At 36.3% G+C, this 18,665-nt stretch overlaps 1 protein-coding gene across 3 annotated transcripts in view; it reads right to left on the bottom strand.

Moving 5' to 3' along the window:
• The window catches only part of Rictor (RPTOR independent companion of MTOR complex 2), an 85,662-nt gene that overhangs the window by 9,685 nt on the left and 57,312 nt on the right, over positions 1-18,665 (bottom strand). For 2 of the 3 annotated variants that reach the window (XM_090332019.1, XM_090332021.1), the window contains 10 exons: positions 17,802-17,911; positions 17,018-17,105; positions 14,196-14,288; positions 13,339-13,445; positions 11,768-11,997; positions 8,788-9,796; positions 8,335-8,406; positions 5,525-5,702; positions 4,335-4,419; positions 3,187-3,420 (listed from right to left, as the gene is read on the bottom strand). In XM_090332019.1, the coding sequence (XP_090188145.1) occupies positions 3,187-3,420; positions 4,335-4,419; positions 5,525-5,702; positions 8,335-8,406; positions 8,788-9,796; positions 11,768-11,997; positions 13,339-13,445; positions 14,196-14,288; positions 17,018-17,105; positions 17,802-17,911 (2,206 nt within the window). The remainder of the gene's footprint in view (positions 1-3,186; positions 3,421-4,334; positions 4,420-5,524; positions 5,703-8,334; positions 8,407-8,787; positions 9,797-11,767; positions 11,998-13,338; positions 13,446-14,195; positions 14,289-17,017; positions 17,106-17,801; positions 17,912-18,665) is intronic. The other variant, XM_090332020.1, reaches the window with a different exon arrangement.

Raw genomic sequence — 18,665 nt, 5'->3', positions numbered from 1 at the left:
CTGGTTTATGCCAGTTTGCTTTGTCTGTTTCCTCTCTGAAGCTTAGCCTTATTTTATCTTTAAATTATAAATGGATGAAAGAGGTTTAGCACAGCTTATACCCTAAACAAAATACTTGGACTGCATTCTTTATTCCCTGTAGTGCAAGATAAGGCTTATTTCAGTTAAATGGCCCTATGAAAGTACAAGCACTTGCAAGCAAAACCAAATGAATTATCAAACATCTATCTAGTTCAACTCAAAAAAAATAAATCAAAAGCTATTTTTTCTTTTACTAGAAAGTCATGTCACAAAACAGTTTATGAGAAATGTTGAGTGATTAAACACAGAAATTATAGAAATTAATCATTTTTATAAGAAAGGCTTTTGGTTAGCTAGCTATCTTGCTTATGCTGCTGATCTACTACTTGATTAATAGTTCCATTTCTGTTTTCTGGTTAACTGAAGATAAGAATCTCATGGATTTGGGGCCTCAAGTTTGGCCTAGTGGTAGAGTACCTGCCTAGCATGCACAAAGACCCAGGTTTGGTTCCACATACATGGAAAAAAGCTGGAAGTGGTGCTGAGGCTCAAGGGGCAGAGCTCTAGCCTTGAGAGAAGTCCAAGGACAGTGTCCAGGCTCGAGCCCAGGACTGGCAAAAAAAAAAAAAAAAGAATTTCATGGATTTTTCTGCCTAGGCTGGCTCTGAACTGCAATTCTCAGATCTCTGTCTTCTGAGCAGCTACAATTACAGGCCTTACTTAGCTAACAAAACCTATTTCTGTATTTTATAAACCTAGTTACCAACCAACTGTATTGAGTAGTAAAAGATGTAAAAGGAAGAGAACAAGGATATTTTGTTTAGGAATATGATAATCATATTTAGGGTAGAATAATTATATAATAATTATTCACAACATACGATAAACTGCTATTTACTATAGGCTTAATACTAGATGGTGTGATTATCTCTGGACTTAATCTAAAGATAAAATTATAGCTCAGTAACATTAGGCAGATTGTACAAGATGAAACATCTTAGCAAGAATGTGCTGGCTTTGAACCTAAGTGTCTTTGCTCCCAAAGTTCATTACTCTGATTTCTTTTTTTTTTAATTTCCTGGGGTCTCCACAAAGTTTATGACTTGGGCACTTGGGCAACGAGAATAGGGTTCCACTTCATCTTTCCCCAACATCATCATCTGTATAGACTTTATGTACACTTGTCTTTCACATAAATTTTAAATGAAACATTTAATCCTATAGCCAACAGAATGTGAAATCCATCACTGTCTCTTTTGGCTCCTCTCACAATAGTTTTCATCTTAATAATCTTGACCTTCAAACTGATGCTACTATTTTTTTTCTTTTTTTGTCAGTTGTGGGGCTATAACATTTTATATTTGGCTATTTTTTCCTAGTCAAGTCTCATACTAAGTAATCCAAAACATTTGAAAGATTTCTCATTATAAGTTGGTTAAGTATATAGTACAGCAAATGTGGTAGTATACATACATTGGACCCAACAGAAATGTTATCATAGTTAATTTTGAAAAGCTAACATTTGACTTGTGCATGACTTTATTTAAAAGTTCAATTAGTATCCCTGCTACAAAATGATTATCAATGGGTACATTACACTTTCCAAATTAAAAGATGTTCTGACCATGTTCCTCCATCTAATAGTTGGCATTGCTAGAAACCAAACTTCGGGTGGAAGGTGGCTCTGTCAAGGAAAGGGTTTCAGACTGTGGCAAATGTTTCATTAGTCCCCACCCTTGTAATACTTGCTAGATCACTCCCTGTGACACACAACAAATGGCTTAAGACTAGCTGTGATTGTTCTTTGGCTGGGTAATTTCAGGGCTAATCCCACATATATTTCATAATTAAGTAAAGACTAGTGTAGCAAAGCTTACTAGTGTTTCATATATAGCTATGGAACAAGTAAATGAAAAAGAACTTATTGGAACTAGAAAATAAATAATATAGCCAAATGGTTTAAAAATGTCTTTTCTACTATGTGAAAAAAATCTAACACGTCCTCAGTCTCAGAAAAAACTTATAAATAAGGGAAAATGAAATAATTGTACCATGTCAGGACCGATAGGGTAATTTACAATGTGAAGTTCCTAGTCACAGGATCTATCCAACTCAGGCTTCACTGGGTCCAGGAGAAGACTGATGGAGCTGCTTAACTTCAAGCTATCTGCAACACACTAGTACGCACAAGCCAATGACCTGGGAAGCGCTGAACTAGAAAGAAGCAATCTAGAAGAGCCAGTGAAATCTAATCATCACTAGGTTTCCCTGTAAACTAGGTTATCTATGTAAAATTCATTAAGAAAGAATATACATTTGAGAACACCTGAAGTACATTTGAGTTAATTTGGAACTGATTATGTGTAACTGTTATTGATTCATATAAAAAAAGGTCAATCAGGGGCTGGGAGTTTGGCCTAATAGGTAGAGTGCTTGCCTAGCATGCACAAAGACCGGGGTTCGATTCCTCAGTACCACATATACAGAAAAAAGCCAGAAATGGTGCTGAGGCTCAAGTGGTAGAGTTCTAACCTTGAGAAAGTCCAAGGACAGTGCTCAGGCCCTGAGCTCAAGCACAGGACTGGCCAAAAAAAAAAAGGTCAATCATGATATGTGTGTATATACACCCATACAATTATATGCTCTCAGATATATACAGAGAGCCTACTACATAGGTAGATATTAGAAATATAAAATCTATAAAGTGTTTGGCACTCAGGGTGAGGTGGACTTTCAGATAAACCATGAGCATGTGTGTAATGAACTTGGTTCTGTGTGAAGATGGGAAAAGGGTAGGAAAAGGACAGTGGGGAAAGCACATTCTAGTAGTTAGTCAGTCAGTCAGTAATGGTGTGTCAATTATAGGAGAGAAAACATGATGAAAAACACCATTAGGTTAACCACAAAGTCTTGTGTGCTGCACATAAACTGTCAGTAAAGACTTAGAAATAGATAAACGTTGGTCAAGAGTATGAAGGATGGATTGGAGAAAATCCCTATAAAAGGTTGAAATACAAAAATACTCTAGGTGGGAGATGCTCAGTAGTTATGAAATAGTAAGTATGGAGTAAGAAGGAATGATCAAGAAGGCTGACAGCTGACTTGTGACTGACAGGAGCAGATTCAAACGCAGGTGGCTTCATCTCAAAGGACAAAATCACTGACCTGAATGACTACATATTGCACTTAGTTGGTTACTGGGCTGGAAACCCAGAATTTCAATACAGACACAATAAAGACAGTTATCATCTGTATGCTCCTGTAGCCCAGTATCTTCTGTACTTTCTAAAAATAGAGGTGCATCTGAATGGATTGAATTCATTATTTCCGTAAGACTCATCTGTTGTCGTAGCAAGTGAAATGAGTTTTTTACAAGACCTCCAGGTCCAGATGGGAGACCTATATGTAAGAAAATATAAAACAGTCAGATGAGATAGTACCAACAATACCTTCTGTAAGTTCCTTAAACTGCATGGAGATTTTAAGGAGGAAACTTAGACAAGATCTAAATTCTTTTTATAATTTAACATGCGATTTTAACTGGGAAAAATTTGTTATAAATTATAACAAATGTTCTGTAATCAGAACATTTATTTATTTTCCTTTAATGAGTTTTAAATATGTTTTAAATACAAAATGTAGTATATCAGCTCAATTATCCTCAGAAGTGCCTGAACACAAGAAATGATCTAACTATAAAAATTTTAAAATCAAAATTATGACTCCTAAATAGATGTTTCTTGAATTTATGAAGATTCGTGTAAAACATGAACTACATGAGCCACTTTTAAAAAAGAAAATATGGAAAAGCCAGGTACTTTGTTGAACTAACACTTTTAAGTCCTTATTTTAAAAAAACAAAAAACAAATGAACAGTCTCCACCCTCCAAAAGAAAAAAAGAAAACCAAAAACAAAAAAACAGCCGTGGATGCCAGATTTGTTGGTTGGTACAGGCCCAGGATTGGGCAGCTGAGGCAAAATAATTGTGAGTTACAAACAAGCCCATAGCACAGCCTGTAGTTACAGACCTAATATTGAGAACCTGTCTCAAATATAAATGAAATCAAATAAGCGTTTAATTTTGTCTTGGTTACTTTGTCTAATATTTTGTCAGTATCAAAGTCTGAAATCAAGGCCTTGTGCTTGCTAGACAGGTGCTCTCCACTGGAACCACGACACAGCATTGGTATATATTTTTTAATTGACCCAAAAGTATATATACCTGAACATTTAATGTCATTCTATAAATAAGAACTTTTCGCTTTCAATTTAATAAGTAGTCTCCTAACAATGAAGAACATGCATTTATTACCTGCTGAATCATGGGCAAACACTCTTGTACCTGGATCATCACGTGGAGGTAGGTTTTTTGTTTGAAAATAAGGAATATCCTTTACCTAAAATAGATATGAATCATTAGTATTGGTATAAAAAGTCTACTTTGTGAATATTAAGAAAATTAAGTGAAATATAATTAAAATTTACTTGCTGTGTATTATTATGAATGTACAACGAAAAGTTTATTAGAGAAGGAAAGATTGCCCAAACAAGACAAAAGAATAACCTTTAGCATATTTTTAGTGAGCTAACTAGATTTTTTCAGAACAGGTGTTTTATTAAATTTAAAATGCTATTGACATTGAGATGATGGTATATGCTTGAAACCTCAGCTACTCAGGAGGGGGAGGAAGACTGAAACGTACAACTAGCCAGGCAAAAGCAGTAAGTGAGGTCCTCTCTCAAAATCAAAGTAAAAGGATAGAGACACAGCGCCAAGTGGTACAGTGCTTGTCAACAAGCTTGTAGTATTGGGGGGAAGAATTTAGCCCTTTGAGCAAATGTCCATTTATCAGTACTAAAATACCATGTAAACATTTGTAGGTATCTCCAGGGTTAGGATCAGTTTATATAATTGGACATCAGATACGATTGCTCTGGATGGAAAGAGAGGACCAAAGATGGAAAAACAAGGTCAGTAAATATTTTTTTTTTCACTGAGAATTAACATCAAACAAGAGGCCAATTTAGTATAAAAGAAAGGTTGATGTTCTAGAGCCTTGAGGTTTTTTTTTTCTTTTTTCTTGTGGGTCATGGAGCTTGAACTCAGCCTGGGTATGGTCCCTCAGGCTTTTCAGCTTAAGGCTACTGAGCCAAGCCCCACTTCCAGTTTTCTACAGAAACTCTAATTGGAGATAAGAGTCTCAGTCTTCTGTGCCCTGGCTGGCTTTGAACCTTGATCCTCAGATGCTCAGCCTCCTGAATAGCTAGGATTACAGGCATGAGCCACCACGCCTGGCTGACCTTGATGTATTAATGTTAAGAATCTATAAGAAATGACTAAAGAGTATAATTGAAAAGGCAAATTTTCATCTTAAAATTTCTTTAGACAAAATTGCCTTAAAATTATCTTCCCCATAATTTGCTTTTGCTCTAAGGTATAATTTCCAATACAGTTACGAAAAAACACAATCAGAAGAAAATAATGAAATTTGCGCTATATACCTGAAATATGTCATTGATATCTACTGGAAGGGCAAGGCCGATGTAGTCATCTGAGCCACCATATGTAGCACTGGACACCATGGATCTAACCGAGGAGGATCGCTGGAGAGTACTTTGATTTATAGGACTTAATAAATCTTCTTTATCTAATGATGCATAACTTAAAGCTTTCATAAACCTATAAAGCCACAGAAAATCACATTAAGTCTTTTGATATGTAATATTAATTATACTTAAAAGGTGATTTCTATTCCTACCTTTTAAAAAGTAGCTAACCAAATACTAAACAGTCAAATTGTTTACTGGGATTATATGCACACTTTGAAATATTAGCTGCTATAGCAACATACAAAATGTTGAATGTTACAAAAAAAAAAAAAAAAAAACAAAACAACAACAACAAAAAAAACCCTATTGTTAAGATATCCCAGGGTAAAGGAGAAAAGTCCAGGAATTAGAAAACTTCAACATCTGTAAATAGAAACCTAGAAAAAGGGGTATAATTGAAGGACTATCTTTTTGGTCACTTGAAACTACTAGACTTGCTATTACAGAGCTCAAGATATGTCTATTACAGTTAGGAAAAAAAAGCAATTATTTATTCTTTGAGTATGAATTCTTTTAACATCCTCATTTTCAACACAAATTTTATCAGATACGATTATGTAACAGGGAATAAAAGGACATCATTTATAAATATTACAAGAGATACCCTTTTCATGAGGTACTATTTTTACAAAACACTTGTCACTAACAATTCCACAACAAATACTGTATATTGATATTTCCATAAAATACACAACTGTCATATTAAGTCATGTAATAGATATGGCTAAAACATTTACTTGGTATTTGCTTTATAGGTACAAAACTATTCAGTTTCATATTTCTATTAATATTACTATTTGGGAAAGCAGGTGTGTTAAAATTTCTTTAATTACCGTGATACCAAATCAATGAATTATTTCACAAAACACATAAGTAATAGCTATTACAATTACCATAGCAAAATAATTCCTAATTTCCTACTTGACAGAAATTTCTGAATTTTGTAAAAAGAGGTCAGTGATTACTGTTACTATTACATTTCACTGATTTGATAAATCTCTTCTAGAATTATTAGACTGGGGGGAAATACTAGATTGAAATTGGAAAGGAAGGTAATCAATATAGCTCCATTTACATCAAGTCTATGTACTGTGTTCTTTTCCTGTCATAAAAAGGGATGCCTTTTTCTACTTAAAAAGTACTAGTATCAGCACTGGCCCCCTACCTAATTTCTATTACATGAGCTATATATAAATAGTCCCCAAATGGCAAATTCATGAGGTATACTGCATAGATTTATAACTCAGGATGTTGCCTTTGCTCTGGATTGGAGAGGGAGTCAAGGCCAGGGAGTTCTAGGTAGGTCATGCATTAAACCATCATTTATTAAATTCTACAAGACAAGATAAAATTCAGTATCTGATGTCAGTACCTCCCCTCAACGAATGTATCATTATTCAAATAAGACTGCTTCATAATATGAATTGCATGCAAGAGACAGATGACTTTTACTAACAACGATAACAAGAGTAACAATTATGTACAAGTATGTGTGCCAGTAATGGGGCTGGGCCTGGGGATTGTGTCTTTTCTGCTCAGAGCTGGTGTTCTGGAGCTGGGAGGGAGCAGTGGCTCATGCCTATAATCTTAACTACTCAGGAGGCTGAGATCTGAGGATCAAGATTCAAAGCGAGCCCCAGCACTACAAAGCCTGAGACTCTTATCGCCAATTAATCTCTAGAAAATGTGAAGTAGTGCTGTGGCTCAAGGGTAGGGCAATAGCCTTGAGCTAAAGAGCTCAGGGACAGCACCCAGGCCGAAGGGTAGGGTGGTAGCCTTGAGCTGAAGAGTGCAGGGACAGCACCTTGGCCCAAAGTTCAAGCCCCCATGACCCACAAAAGAAAAAAACAAAAAACAAAAAACTGGTGTTCCATCATCTGAGCCACAGCTCTACTTCTTGCTTGGAAGTTAAGAATCAATCTCACAGATTTTCCTGCCTGGGCTGGCTTTGGATTGCTACATAAAGATCTCAGCCTCCTGAGTAACTAGAATTACAGGTGTGAAGCACCAATACCCAGCTAATACTAGTTTTTATAGAGTACTATGAGCTAGACATTATTGCAAATATTTAACATATAATACATTTAAACAAAAACAAGTAGCTTAAAAACTGAGGGAAGTTTTTCTGAAGCATTTGTCCTAACAACAAACAATACTGAATGTGTGTGTGTGTGTGTGTGTGTGTGTGTGTGTGTGTGTGTGTGAGAGAGAGAGAGAGAGAGAGAGAGAGAGAGAGAGAGAGAGAGAGAGAGAGCGCGCGTGTGTGTGCGTGCGTGCATGTGTGTGTGTGCATGTGTGTGTCAGGCTTGAACTCAGGGTCTGAGCTACATCTCATCTTTTGGCATTTCAGTGGTTAACTGGACAGATCAAGAGTCTCACAGACTTTCCTGCCAGCTTTGAACCACAATCCTGATCTCATCTTCCCAAGAAGCTAGGATTACAGGTGTGAGCCATTGATGTTTGGACTTACACTGTATTTCTCTTAAAGGTAAAACTGAAACTGTTCTCTCTGAACAGTTTGATAAAATGTAAGTATGGTTTAGAGGTCTCTGCTGAGTCCTGAGGACCAAATAGTTAATTCACTCAGTGTTTATAGGCCCCTGGTTAATTTTATGTAGTGAAAGCTAAAATAATTTAACTGAAGATTTCAGTTATTAAAAAAATAAAAAGAGGTCAACTTTTGGAGTCTTAAATTGACCTACCTGAAAAGGTTGTTTGTTATTGTAGGTCTTAAGCTCCTGATCCCCCCGACATGCTTCTTTTTAAAATCGATCCTTGCAGAAGCGAGAAATAAATAAAAAAAAAGCTTTGTGACTTATGTGTCCTTGAAAAGCAAGTGTTTATTTTTAAGGTCTAATGGAGTTTTATTTTCCCCCCTCGCAGCTGCAAGAATCCATTTCAAATCATATCGGGTAACAAGGAGCTAATAGGCTACTATAGTAAGCAATTATATTAGGTCAGTTCTTATTTTATTGTTTTGGCACTACTGGAGTGTGAACGTAGGGACTAATGGGTTTGTTAGGCAGATGCTCTATCCCGAGCCATGCTCCCCAGTTCTAGGTCAGTTCTTATGCAGTGTCAAACCTGACTTACGATTACATTTAAGTCTGTGAAAACGCAATGATTATTGTTCATTTTTAAATGTTTTTGCTCACCTGCTCGGTGTTAATCTGGACTCAAAGCTGCTGGCCTTCATGGTGATGGTATCAGTAAACAGCACGTCTTTTGCGGGAGATGCCAATGCTTCCGAGTGAGATAAAGATGGATGCATTCTCTGCTGCTGTAATCTTTTCAATGTAGCATAGCCAAAGGCATCTCTAGAACTTGTATAACTAAAATTACAATCTGCTAGACTTTTAATCGTAGCAATAGAGGGTGCCTTAAGGGACTGTGCTCTTCTGGGAAGTGTATGAGAAGAACCTGGAGGTACCAGGGACACGGAGTTTGATTTGGAGAGAGACAGATGGTTAGACTGTGGTGTCAAGTACTGGCTTGTCTTAACAGTTTTAGTACTTACCACAGTACTCATACTTCCACAGTCTGTATCCATAGTTGTTCCATCTACACCTACTGTCTCTCGAGAAGGACTTGAACTCATTGAACTTATGCCGCTTGTTGTAGTATCTGTATTAAAACTTTGGCTACGTATCTTCATATGTGAGCTTGTTGAACTTTCTACAACTAGCCTTTCTCGGCTTGTGTTTTCTCTGTGATTCTCTGCACCAAAGCTCTTGTTGAATTTTAAGTCATTCTCTCCAATGCTCGGAGTACTACCAGTGTCTTCAGTGTGCTTATTCCCAACAAATGAAGTTTCTAGTTGCAACGTTTTCTGTACTGTGGAGATAGGTGTGAAATCATCACTGTGATTGAAGTCAACACTGGGTTCCGTAAGTGTTCTAATCCGTCTGTTGCTTGTCTTACTTTCAGATGACAGCTTTCCTCCTTTTGGATCACTGCTACTACGATGCTTTTTATTAGGCAAAGTAAGTGAGTTTAAGATCCGATTCTTCACAAGCTTACTAGAATTGAAAAAAGGAAATGAATTTTTATCCTTTAGGGATCCAGGTCGGTCAAAAAACGCTGGCTCTGCATCTTCATTGATGTCAAGGAAAAATGTACTAGTAGAGCTGCTGCCGAATCGGTCATCTTCCATTATAAACATACCTATGACAGAAGGGTCTATTAGTTAAAGCACATGAAGAATTCATAACAACTATTAATGGCATCCCATTTCAGGGAAAAAATTTTACAAAAAAAAATGCGTTTAAAAAGTCATCGGGGGGGGGGTGGGAATTAAAAGCTAAAGGGTACATAAAAATGTTCCCTTGGAATCTAGAGACTAGATATGAATAAAGGTTAAGATTATGACACTAGGAGATCTCCTGTTACTTCCAAAGAAATACTATAAGACTCAGTATGGTATGGTTTATATATGTGGTATAGTTTATATAACTGCTTTTAATTTTCCAAATATTCAGAGTGAATTTAAAAGAAAAAGGAGACTTGAGTATATATATACTCACTTAGTTGATTACAAACTCTTGGTAGATTATTTATGTCATAAAAGCAGTAAGAACTGAATTATAGCTAGACATTTATATTTAGCTAAAATCTTGTCTACTCGGTGCATACAGACTGGAAAGATTAATAGTCTAATGACCTGTGTAGTATTTTATGCACTTTTTACCTTCCATGTTAAATAATTATAAATACTTAACATATTTCAAAAGAAAGCAAAGCAAAATTCAAAATGAATTTTCATATTGCAATGTGTTTGTCAGTTCTGTGACGTGCTTTGTCATTCTGAATCACTCTAAAGACCGGTTAAAGTGTATTTTGTCACCAGGGGTATGCAGTACTTTTAATATGTAGTGTTTCATAATTCAAAGCTTCTTAGATTTGCTGAGATTTGTTTGACATGTTAGATATATTTGCACAGTCTACTTCGATTTTTTTTTTTTTTTTGAGACAGTGTCTCACTACTCCAGGCTAACACTGAACTCCAGGTTCTCATTCCAGTATTATGTAAGTGTTCCAACCAGTTTGTATTATGGTCTTAAAGAACCAGTTTTTTTTGTTGTTGTTGTTTTGTTTTTTTTAAAGAATCAGGTTTTGGGCCGGGAGTTTGGCCTAGTGGTAGAGTGCTTGCCTAGCATGCTTGAAGACCCGGGTTCGATTCCTCGGTACCATATACATAGCAAAAAGCCGGAAGTGGTGCTGAGGCTCAAGTGGTAGAGTGCTAGCCTTGAGAAAGTCCAAGGACAGTGCTCAGGCCCTGAGCCCAAGCCCAGGACTGGCAAAAAAAAAAAAAAAAAGAATCAGGTTTTAAACTCCGTATATCTGACAATACCTTAGCACAGTGCATGTAATCATAAACTATTTTACGTATAATTTGTTTATGATATACTTACTATGTTTCAAGATTCTAGTATTTTACTTCTCTGATGTTGGAAATTGAGCCTAGGTTCTTACACATAACAGATACAAGCTCTCCCACTGGCTTACACTTCCCATTACTCCACTACTTTAAAACTGATTGCTAGCCAGGTGTCTATGGCTCAGGTTTATAATCCTAGCTACTCAGGAGACTGAGATCTGAGGACCACAGTGAAAAGTTTGTGAGATTCTTATCTTCAATTAACCACCAAAAAGCCTAAAGTGTTGCTGTGGCTCAAGTGGCTAGGTGCTAGCCTTAAGGAAGAGAAGTTCAAGAATACCACCCATGCCCTGAGTTCAAGCTCCAGGACCAGCAATAAATCAATCAATCAATTAATCATTGTTATACTTAAAACTGAAGATATAAATAATCTCTTAGAAAATATATTTTTGTTCAACAATCTCCATATCTAAAAATGAGTACAAATATTATGTAAATGAAGAAAATAAATACTTGTTAGATCTCTTTTGGAAAACATGAGGTGAGAATACTATATGGTAGCTACACTTGGGTGTTGTGAAGACATGCATCTTTTAAGAAGCTATTACTGCCAAATCAGTACTTAGACTTACTAAGGGATAATATATATATAAATGAAAGTATATATCCATGTACATGAGAAATACAACAAATAGGTTCTGAAGTAAAAATATACCTGCCAACAATGGCTAACTATATGAACCTATCCCAATACTCACTTGATGGTGCCGATTCACTTTCACTATTATGTCTAGAGCTGGTTGACTCTGAATTCAAACTCAGAGTGCTGGGGATGGATGAGAGTTCATTACAGAGTTGGTCCACATCATCTGGAACCACTGGCCAGAGATGTCTGCGACTATGTCTCACAGCATCCCAGTTGTGGCATTTTAAAATATCACAGCCTTGTTTGGTTTTAGCTATGAGTCCAAGTACATATACACAGGTCCTGTATATAAACAATAAGTTTAGTAATTACAAGATTAGATTTCTTAAAGTAATCTCTCTCTATAATCTATATATAACTTGACTATTTTATAAAGTCATTAAAAGTATTTAATTTGTAAAAAAGTAATTCCAGTTAGGAATAAACTACAACAACAAAAATCATACAAATTGTTCTAATAAAATAATAATTACCACAAAATTAATATGATATAATTTCATGAAAATATTAGCTTTTTGCCGTGCACCAGTGGCTCACACCTGTAATCCTAGCTACTCAGGAGGATGAGATCTGAGGATTGCAGTTCAAAGCCAGCCTAGGCAGAAAAGTTTATGATACTCTATTTCTACCACAAGTGGTGCTGTGGTTCAAATGGTAAGAGTGTTAGCCTTGAGTAAAAGGAGCTCAGAGCAGCGCCCAAAGTCCAAGCCCCTGGCCAAAAAATTGAAGAAGAAAAAAAATAAAGGGGGCCAGGAGTTTGGCCTAGTGGTAGAGTGCTTGGCTTTCCTGGCATGCATGAAGACCCCGGTTCAATTTCTTGGTACCGCATACATAGAAAAAAAGACAGAAGTGGTGCTGAGGCTCAAGCCTTGAGAAAGTCCAAGGACAATGCTCAGGCCCTGAGCTCAAGCCCAGGACTGGTTAAAAAAAAAAAAAAAAGGAGGGGGAGACGGAAGGAAGGAAGGAAGGGGATAAATCTGGAATACATGGATTCAATTACTGAACTAATAGCTGAAATATTAACTTCTATATAATAATAAAAACAAGATGATGGTTGGATGCTGGTGGCTGACATCTATAGTCCTAGCTGCTTGAAAGGCTAAAAATAGGAGTTACAGCTTGAAGCGGGCCTAGGTGAAAGTGTGAGATTCCCTTCTCAATCCTTAGTTGGGAGCAGTGGCATGAATCTGCTATGCCAAACTTGGGAAGATTTGGTTGCAGGCCAGCTCAGAGCAGAAAATGTCCACAGGACTCTACCTCTACAGCTGGACACGCTTGCAAGCTCCTGTGATCCTAGAAGTGACAGGAAGCCTAACGTAGGCGAATGGCAACTCAGGCAGTGGAATAAGACCCTATTCTAAAAATAACCAGTAACAAACATAGTCAGAGGCATATCTCAAGGGTATCATGCTCCAATACGAATACAAAGTGTTCAGGACCTTGAGTTCAAGACCTAGTACCCCTACCAAAAAAAAAAGGCAGAAATAAGCATTAATATATTTAAAAATCGTTCATCCTTAGAATTTGTAGTGAGTTAAGAGTTAGAATCACACAATATTACTACTACTACTACTAATAATAATAATTTGCACATTAAAAGTATTTCTAGGGTAAATGACATACCCTCTGATTGAAAGAACTTCACATTGTTTTGCCAGTTTTAGTATATCTGGAATCACATTTTCTTCCTGTAGCAAATTGAGACCCCAATTGGATGAGCCAATGTTTCCCTGAAAGAAGAACATACATGTCATAACTACAAGAAGAGCCCTTAAGAGATCTGAAAATCTACCAAGAGTGAAATTTAAACCCATCTACAAAAGAAAAATCTTGGGGGGTAGGGGGAGGGTAATGGGTACCAAGACATGTGAAAGGGTATCAATGTATGTGAATTAATGCACCTTCTATCTGGCAAATATCATGTAACCCTTTTATTAATTACAATAAAAAATATATTAAAAAAAAAAGAAAAATCTTGAGGACCGGTACCTGATACATCATGTCTATAATCCTAGCTACTCAGAAGGCTGAGATCTGAGGATTGAAGTTTAAAGCCAACTTGTGTAGGTAAAGTCTGTGAGACTCTCAGCTCTAATTAACCACTAAAAATGACAGAAGTGGAGCTGTGGCTCAAGTGTTAGAATACTAGTCTTGAGCAAAAAAAGTACAGGTACAGAACCCAGGCCCTGTGTTCAAGCCCCAGGACGAGCACCAAAAAGCAAACAAACAAATTCTCAAATGTTAGAAGTTAATGTTCTTATTTGTTTCAGCAAGAAAATGAATGCCATAAACACCAACAGTAATTATCTATTTCTTTAGCATAAAAAAGCATTTGAGTTGGCAGGAACAATCTTGAGTCTTAGAATATTAACCTAAGAACAAGTTCCAAAAATTATTTTTTATTTATTTAATATTAAAAGATACAAATAAAAAAATATTCTAAAAATTGCGAAGATCTTACGGAAGTGTTTATTACAAACCAAGGCCCAAAGAGATGCTTTCAGTTTTTTAATTTCTTCCCACTTATCCAAATCCGGCATACGGACATTGTAACATAGTTCTGAAACAATATTCTGGAGAAAGAAAAAAAATTATGTAAGTACCAGTATAGTATGCTTTTAATGCATTGCCTTACTATATCATTAAACCTGTTTAAGATTTGCTGGTAGTCATTTTTATATATTAAAAAGGTTTTTACAATAATGCTATGTAAAATTTCTTAGAAGTCCATATTGTTCATAGGTTCTAAACTCATATTCTAGCTTTATCATTTAAGTATGGTCTTAAGAAAGCTACTTAACCATTCCCAAAGTTAGCTAACATTTTAATCTCCCCAGTAATAATAGCACCTAGCTCATAAGGTTGCATGATTTAATAATTACATATAAAGTATTTGGCAAGGTAACTGGTACTCGGAAGTAGAATGGTAAGAGTGCTAGCCTTGGGCTAAAGAGCTCAGGGACTGCATCCAGGCCCAGAGCTCAGGCCCCACAACTGAATACCCCCTTCATCCCAAAAAAAAGGTCTTAATTTATTCCTTTTGAATAGAAATAGTATTTGGATTTAGCACCATGCTTTAACTAACTGAGCTAACTAGCCAGGATTTTGGATTTTGGATTGAACCATGCTGCAACAGTATGATTGGATTGCTCAGTAGTGACACTGAGCAATTCATTTAACGTTGGGAGTTAATTTTATGTCCTCAACAGTCTTTACACATACAACAAAAGAACACATGAAACAATAAATAACATTTATGCAAAATTCTGGGCTCCTGTGGTGAACTGTGACACAAATAGAGACTGCCCAAGTCAGGTCAGCTGGGGGGTAGGGCTGTGTTACATAGCAAGACTGTCTGTCTCAAACAGAAACCAAAACAGGACTAAATTACTAGATAAGTATTACTCATGCATAGGCACACATGAACACACACACACATGCACATGTAGATACAAACACAATTTCTATAATTATTTTTATGTTTTTGGCAGTATTGGGATTTGAACTCAGACCTTCAATTACTAGGCAGGTACTCAAGCTACTTCAGCCACACCCTAAATAGTCATTTCTTGGGTTAGACAAAGGTTATATTTACTGAAAACACCTAGCTAAAAGCCAGCCCTGGTGGCTCCTACCTGTAATCCTAAGCTTACTCCGGAGGCTGAGATCTGAGAATCAAGGTTCAAAGCTAGCCTAGGCACAAAGCACCTGAAACTCTTATCTGCAATTAGAGTTCCTCTAGAAAACGGGAGTGGGATTTGGCTCAAGGTTAGGGTTATAGCCTTGAGCTTAAGAGCCCAGGGACAACTCCCAGGTCCAGGGGTAGGGCAGGAGCCTTGAGCTGAAGAGCTCAGGGACAGGGCACAGGCCAAGTTCAAGCCCCATGGCCCACAAAAAAAATTTAAAAAAAAGAAAAACAAAAAAAGGAAAGCTGAGAGTCAGTCAAATTAAGTGTACATATTTTATTCAAAGAACTGAATGTCTATGCCCTTTACATTTTATAAAGGATATGAGAGCTATGGCACAGCTTATGTGGTAGAGTACTATTGCTGTGTGGTAGGAGTGGCAGGGAGGTAACCAATTTAACATAGAATAACAAAAGGTTTTCACATGCAACAAGTTTCATTTTGTTTCCTGAGGATGACAAAATCTATACCAGGTTGTTTAATTATCCAAGTGAGAGAAAGAAACAAATTTAGTTTCCCAGTAGTTAAGGAGATTTTAATTGGGCTAACAAACTACAAAGATTTTTTTCTAGGTTGCTTAATCTAAAAAACAAAACAACAACAAAAAAACTAGGGCAGGGAGCATAGCCTAGTGTTAGCGTGCTTGTCTAGCATACATGAAGCCCTGGTTCAATTCCTTGGTACCACATACACAGAAAGAGCCAGAAGTGGTGCTGTGGCTCAAGCAGCAAGCCCTAGAAAAGTGTCCAAGGACAGTGCCCAGGCTCTGAGTTCCAACCCAGGACTGCTTAAAAAAAAAAAAAAAAAAAAAGTAATTATTTAAAAGGTCTCACACAAGTCAGGAAAAATACAACAAGCAAATAATAGTATCTAAAGATGATAAACATAGACTGCCTAAGATAGATAAATTTACAGTAATTATGGAAGGTGGAAGCCAGGAGGATCATGGATCATGGATCAAGGCTAGTTCAGGCAAAAAAGTAATGTGACTCCATCTCAACAAAAAAGCTAAACATAGTAGTAGAATATATCAATACTCTTAGCTATATCACAAAGCATAAATAAGATTATAGTCAAAGGGTTGGGCTGGGAGTTTGGCCTAGTGGTAGAGTGTTTGCCTAGCATGCACAAGGACCTGGGTTCAATTCCTCGGTACCACATACATAGAAAAATGCCAGAAATGGTGCTGTGACTCAAAGTGGTAGGGTTCTAGCCTTGAGAAAAACCCAAGGATAATGCTCAGGTCCTGAACTCAAGACCAGGACTGGCAAAAAAAAAAAAATTAAAATTATATGTGTGTATATATATATATATATATATATATATATATATTATAGTCGAAGACTAACTTCAGGCAAAAATTAAAGGCCCTATTTGAAAACTAATGAAAGCAATAAAATGGGCTGGGGTATGGCTTAAGTAGCAGAGAAGACTGACTAGCAAGCATAGGAACTTGAGCACCAAATCATCAATGCTGCCAATAAAAAGAAAAAAGTAATCATGCCACTGACTTTATACTGGTTCAGTTTTTTTTTTTTTCGCAAATATGCATTTTAACAACATTAAGGTTGTTAATTATTATCAGGATTTAAAACAAGTGAGTAATGTTTTTTTACCTGTACTTCCAGTAAATGGCAGCCAGTTTTGTGATGTACCAGTTGTCCATAAAGGTGTACAGGAAGGTAAACATGAGGACGCTGTAATCTATTAGAATAAAGTAACAGAGACACTTTATAAATATGCTAATTAAAACAAATAGCTATTAATGTACAGAGTGAATTAAATTAGATACAGTTCCCCAAAATAAAAATAAATGGAAGCCTGGTGCAGCGGCTCATACCTGTAATCCTAGCTACTCAGGAGGCTGAGATCTGAGAATATTGGTTCAAAGCCAGCCTAGGCACTACAAAACCTTGAGACTCTTATCTCCAATTATTCTTGAAAAAATAGGAAATGGGGCTGTGGCTTAAGAGTAGGGTAATAGCCTGGAGCTGAAGAGCTCAGGGACAGCTCCCAAGCCCAGGGGTATGTCAGTAGCCTTGAGCGGAAGAGCTCAGAGACAGCACCCAGGCCCAGAGTTAGAGCCCCATGACCTCTGCCCCCCCCAAAATAAATAAATAAATGGAAGTAAGAAGGCATGCAGATTTTTCTAGAAAAATGATAGTTTATCAGGTTTCAAAGTATTGGTAGGAAAGCTGAGCACAGGAAAGTAGGCCAAGGTGAGAGAACATGAATATATCTAAATTCTGGTATTCAGCATGCTACATACTTGAATGAAATTTTTGAGCAATCAATTCTATGTAATGAGTTTTCTTATGACACTGTATAAAAGAGAGTATATGAGATATGGCTTTGATATGGAAGACTATTAATTAGTTCTTCCATTATCTGGTTATATACCTTTGGTTACTGCGACGAACATAGTTATCACCATCAATAGGCTTCCTGTAAGTAGTAAGTGCTTCATTAAGTTGTTCCTCGATTAAGTCAACATATTTGGAATTATATTCCTAGAAAATAATATTTCTCTGATTATATAGTGTCATGCCATTCATCAAATACATGTCAAGACTTACCAACTCTTAAAGCATAAATATGGAAAAAATGAAAAGAACATATTCAGAAATGAAAACACAAAGCAAGAATTTTATGATTGCAAATATTTTATCATATTCAGAAGCAATGATATGATGTTCTGGATATATCTCCCTTCTATTAACACTTTGGGCTCAAACAATGGAGTAAAACTTTAAATTCAACTTCTTCAAACGCTTTCATGCCCTCTCCTTGTGGGTGAGAAAGATCATGATACACAGTAATTATAACTGCTTTATTGTATACTACCTTCTTTGCACAACTCCTTAAATAAAAAATTAATTTCCTAATGAGACTCATAAAAATAAAATTAACTGAATCTTTACCATGATAGTTAGTATATGCCTTATAAGCCTTCTACCATGTAGGTCTAATTTACATTATTGGCTTTACTTGTCATTCATTTATTCTAGTCTTTACTAGAATAAAGCTTTCTTCACAGATATAAAGTTTCAATGACCTACACAGCTGTATGCCTTCAAGAAATTAATTTTCAGGTTTATGACAAATGACATCCTAAGATAAAAGCTTAATTGCAGGAATACACTTGCTTAAGTAGAACTGCTTTGAAATTGTATTCTGTATAAGGGACCAGTAATAAAAGAAATTAGGTTTAATAGAGTCAACGAAGCAGGCAATTACAATATTAAAATCAATTGAAGGTAAAGT

Source organism: Megascapheus bottae, chromosome 4 (assembly GCF_031878675.1).
Source record: "Megascapheus bottae isolate mThoBot1 chromosome 4, mThoBot2.hap1, whole genome shotgun sequence".
In the NCBI taxonomy this organism is placed as follows: Eukaryota; Metazoa; Chordata; class Mammalia; order Rodentia; family Geomyidae; genus Megascapheus; species Megascapheus bottae.
The sequence above is the reverse complement of the archived record's forward strand: the minus strand, read 5'-3'. Positions and strand labels throughout refer to the sequence as shown.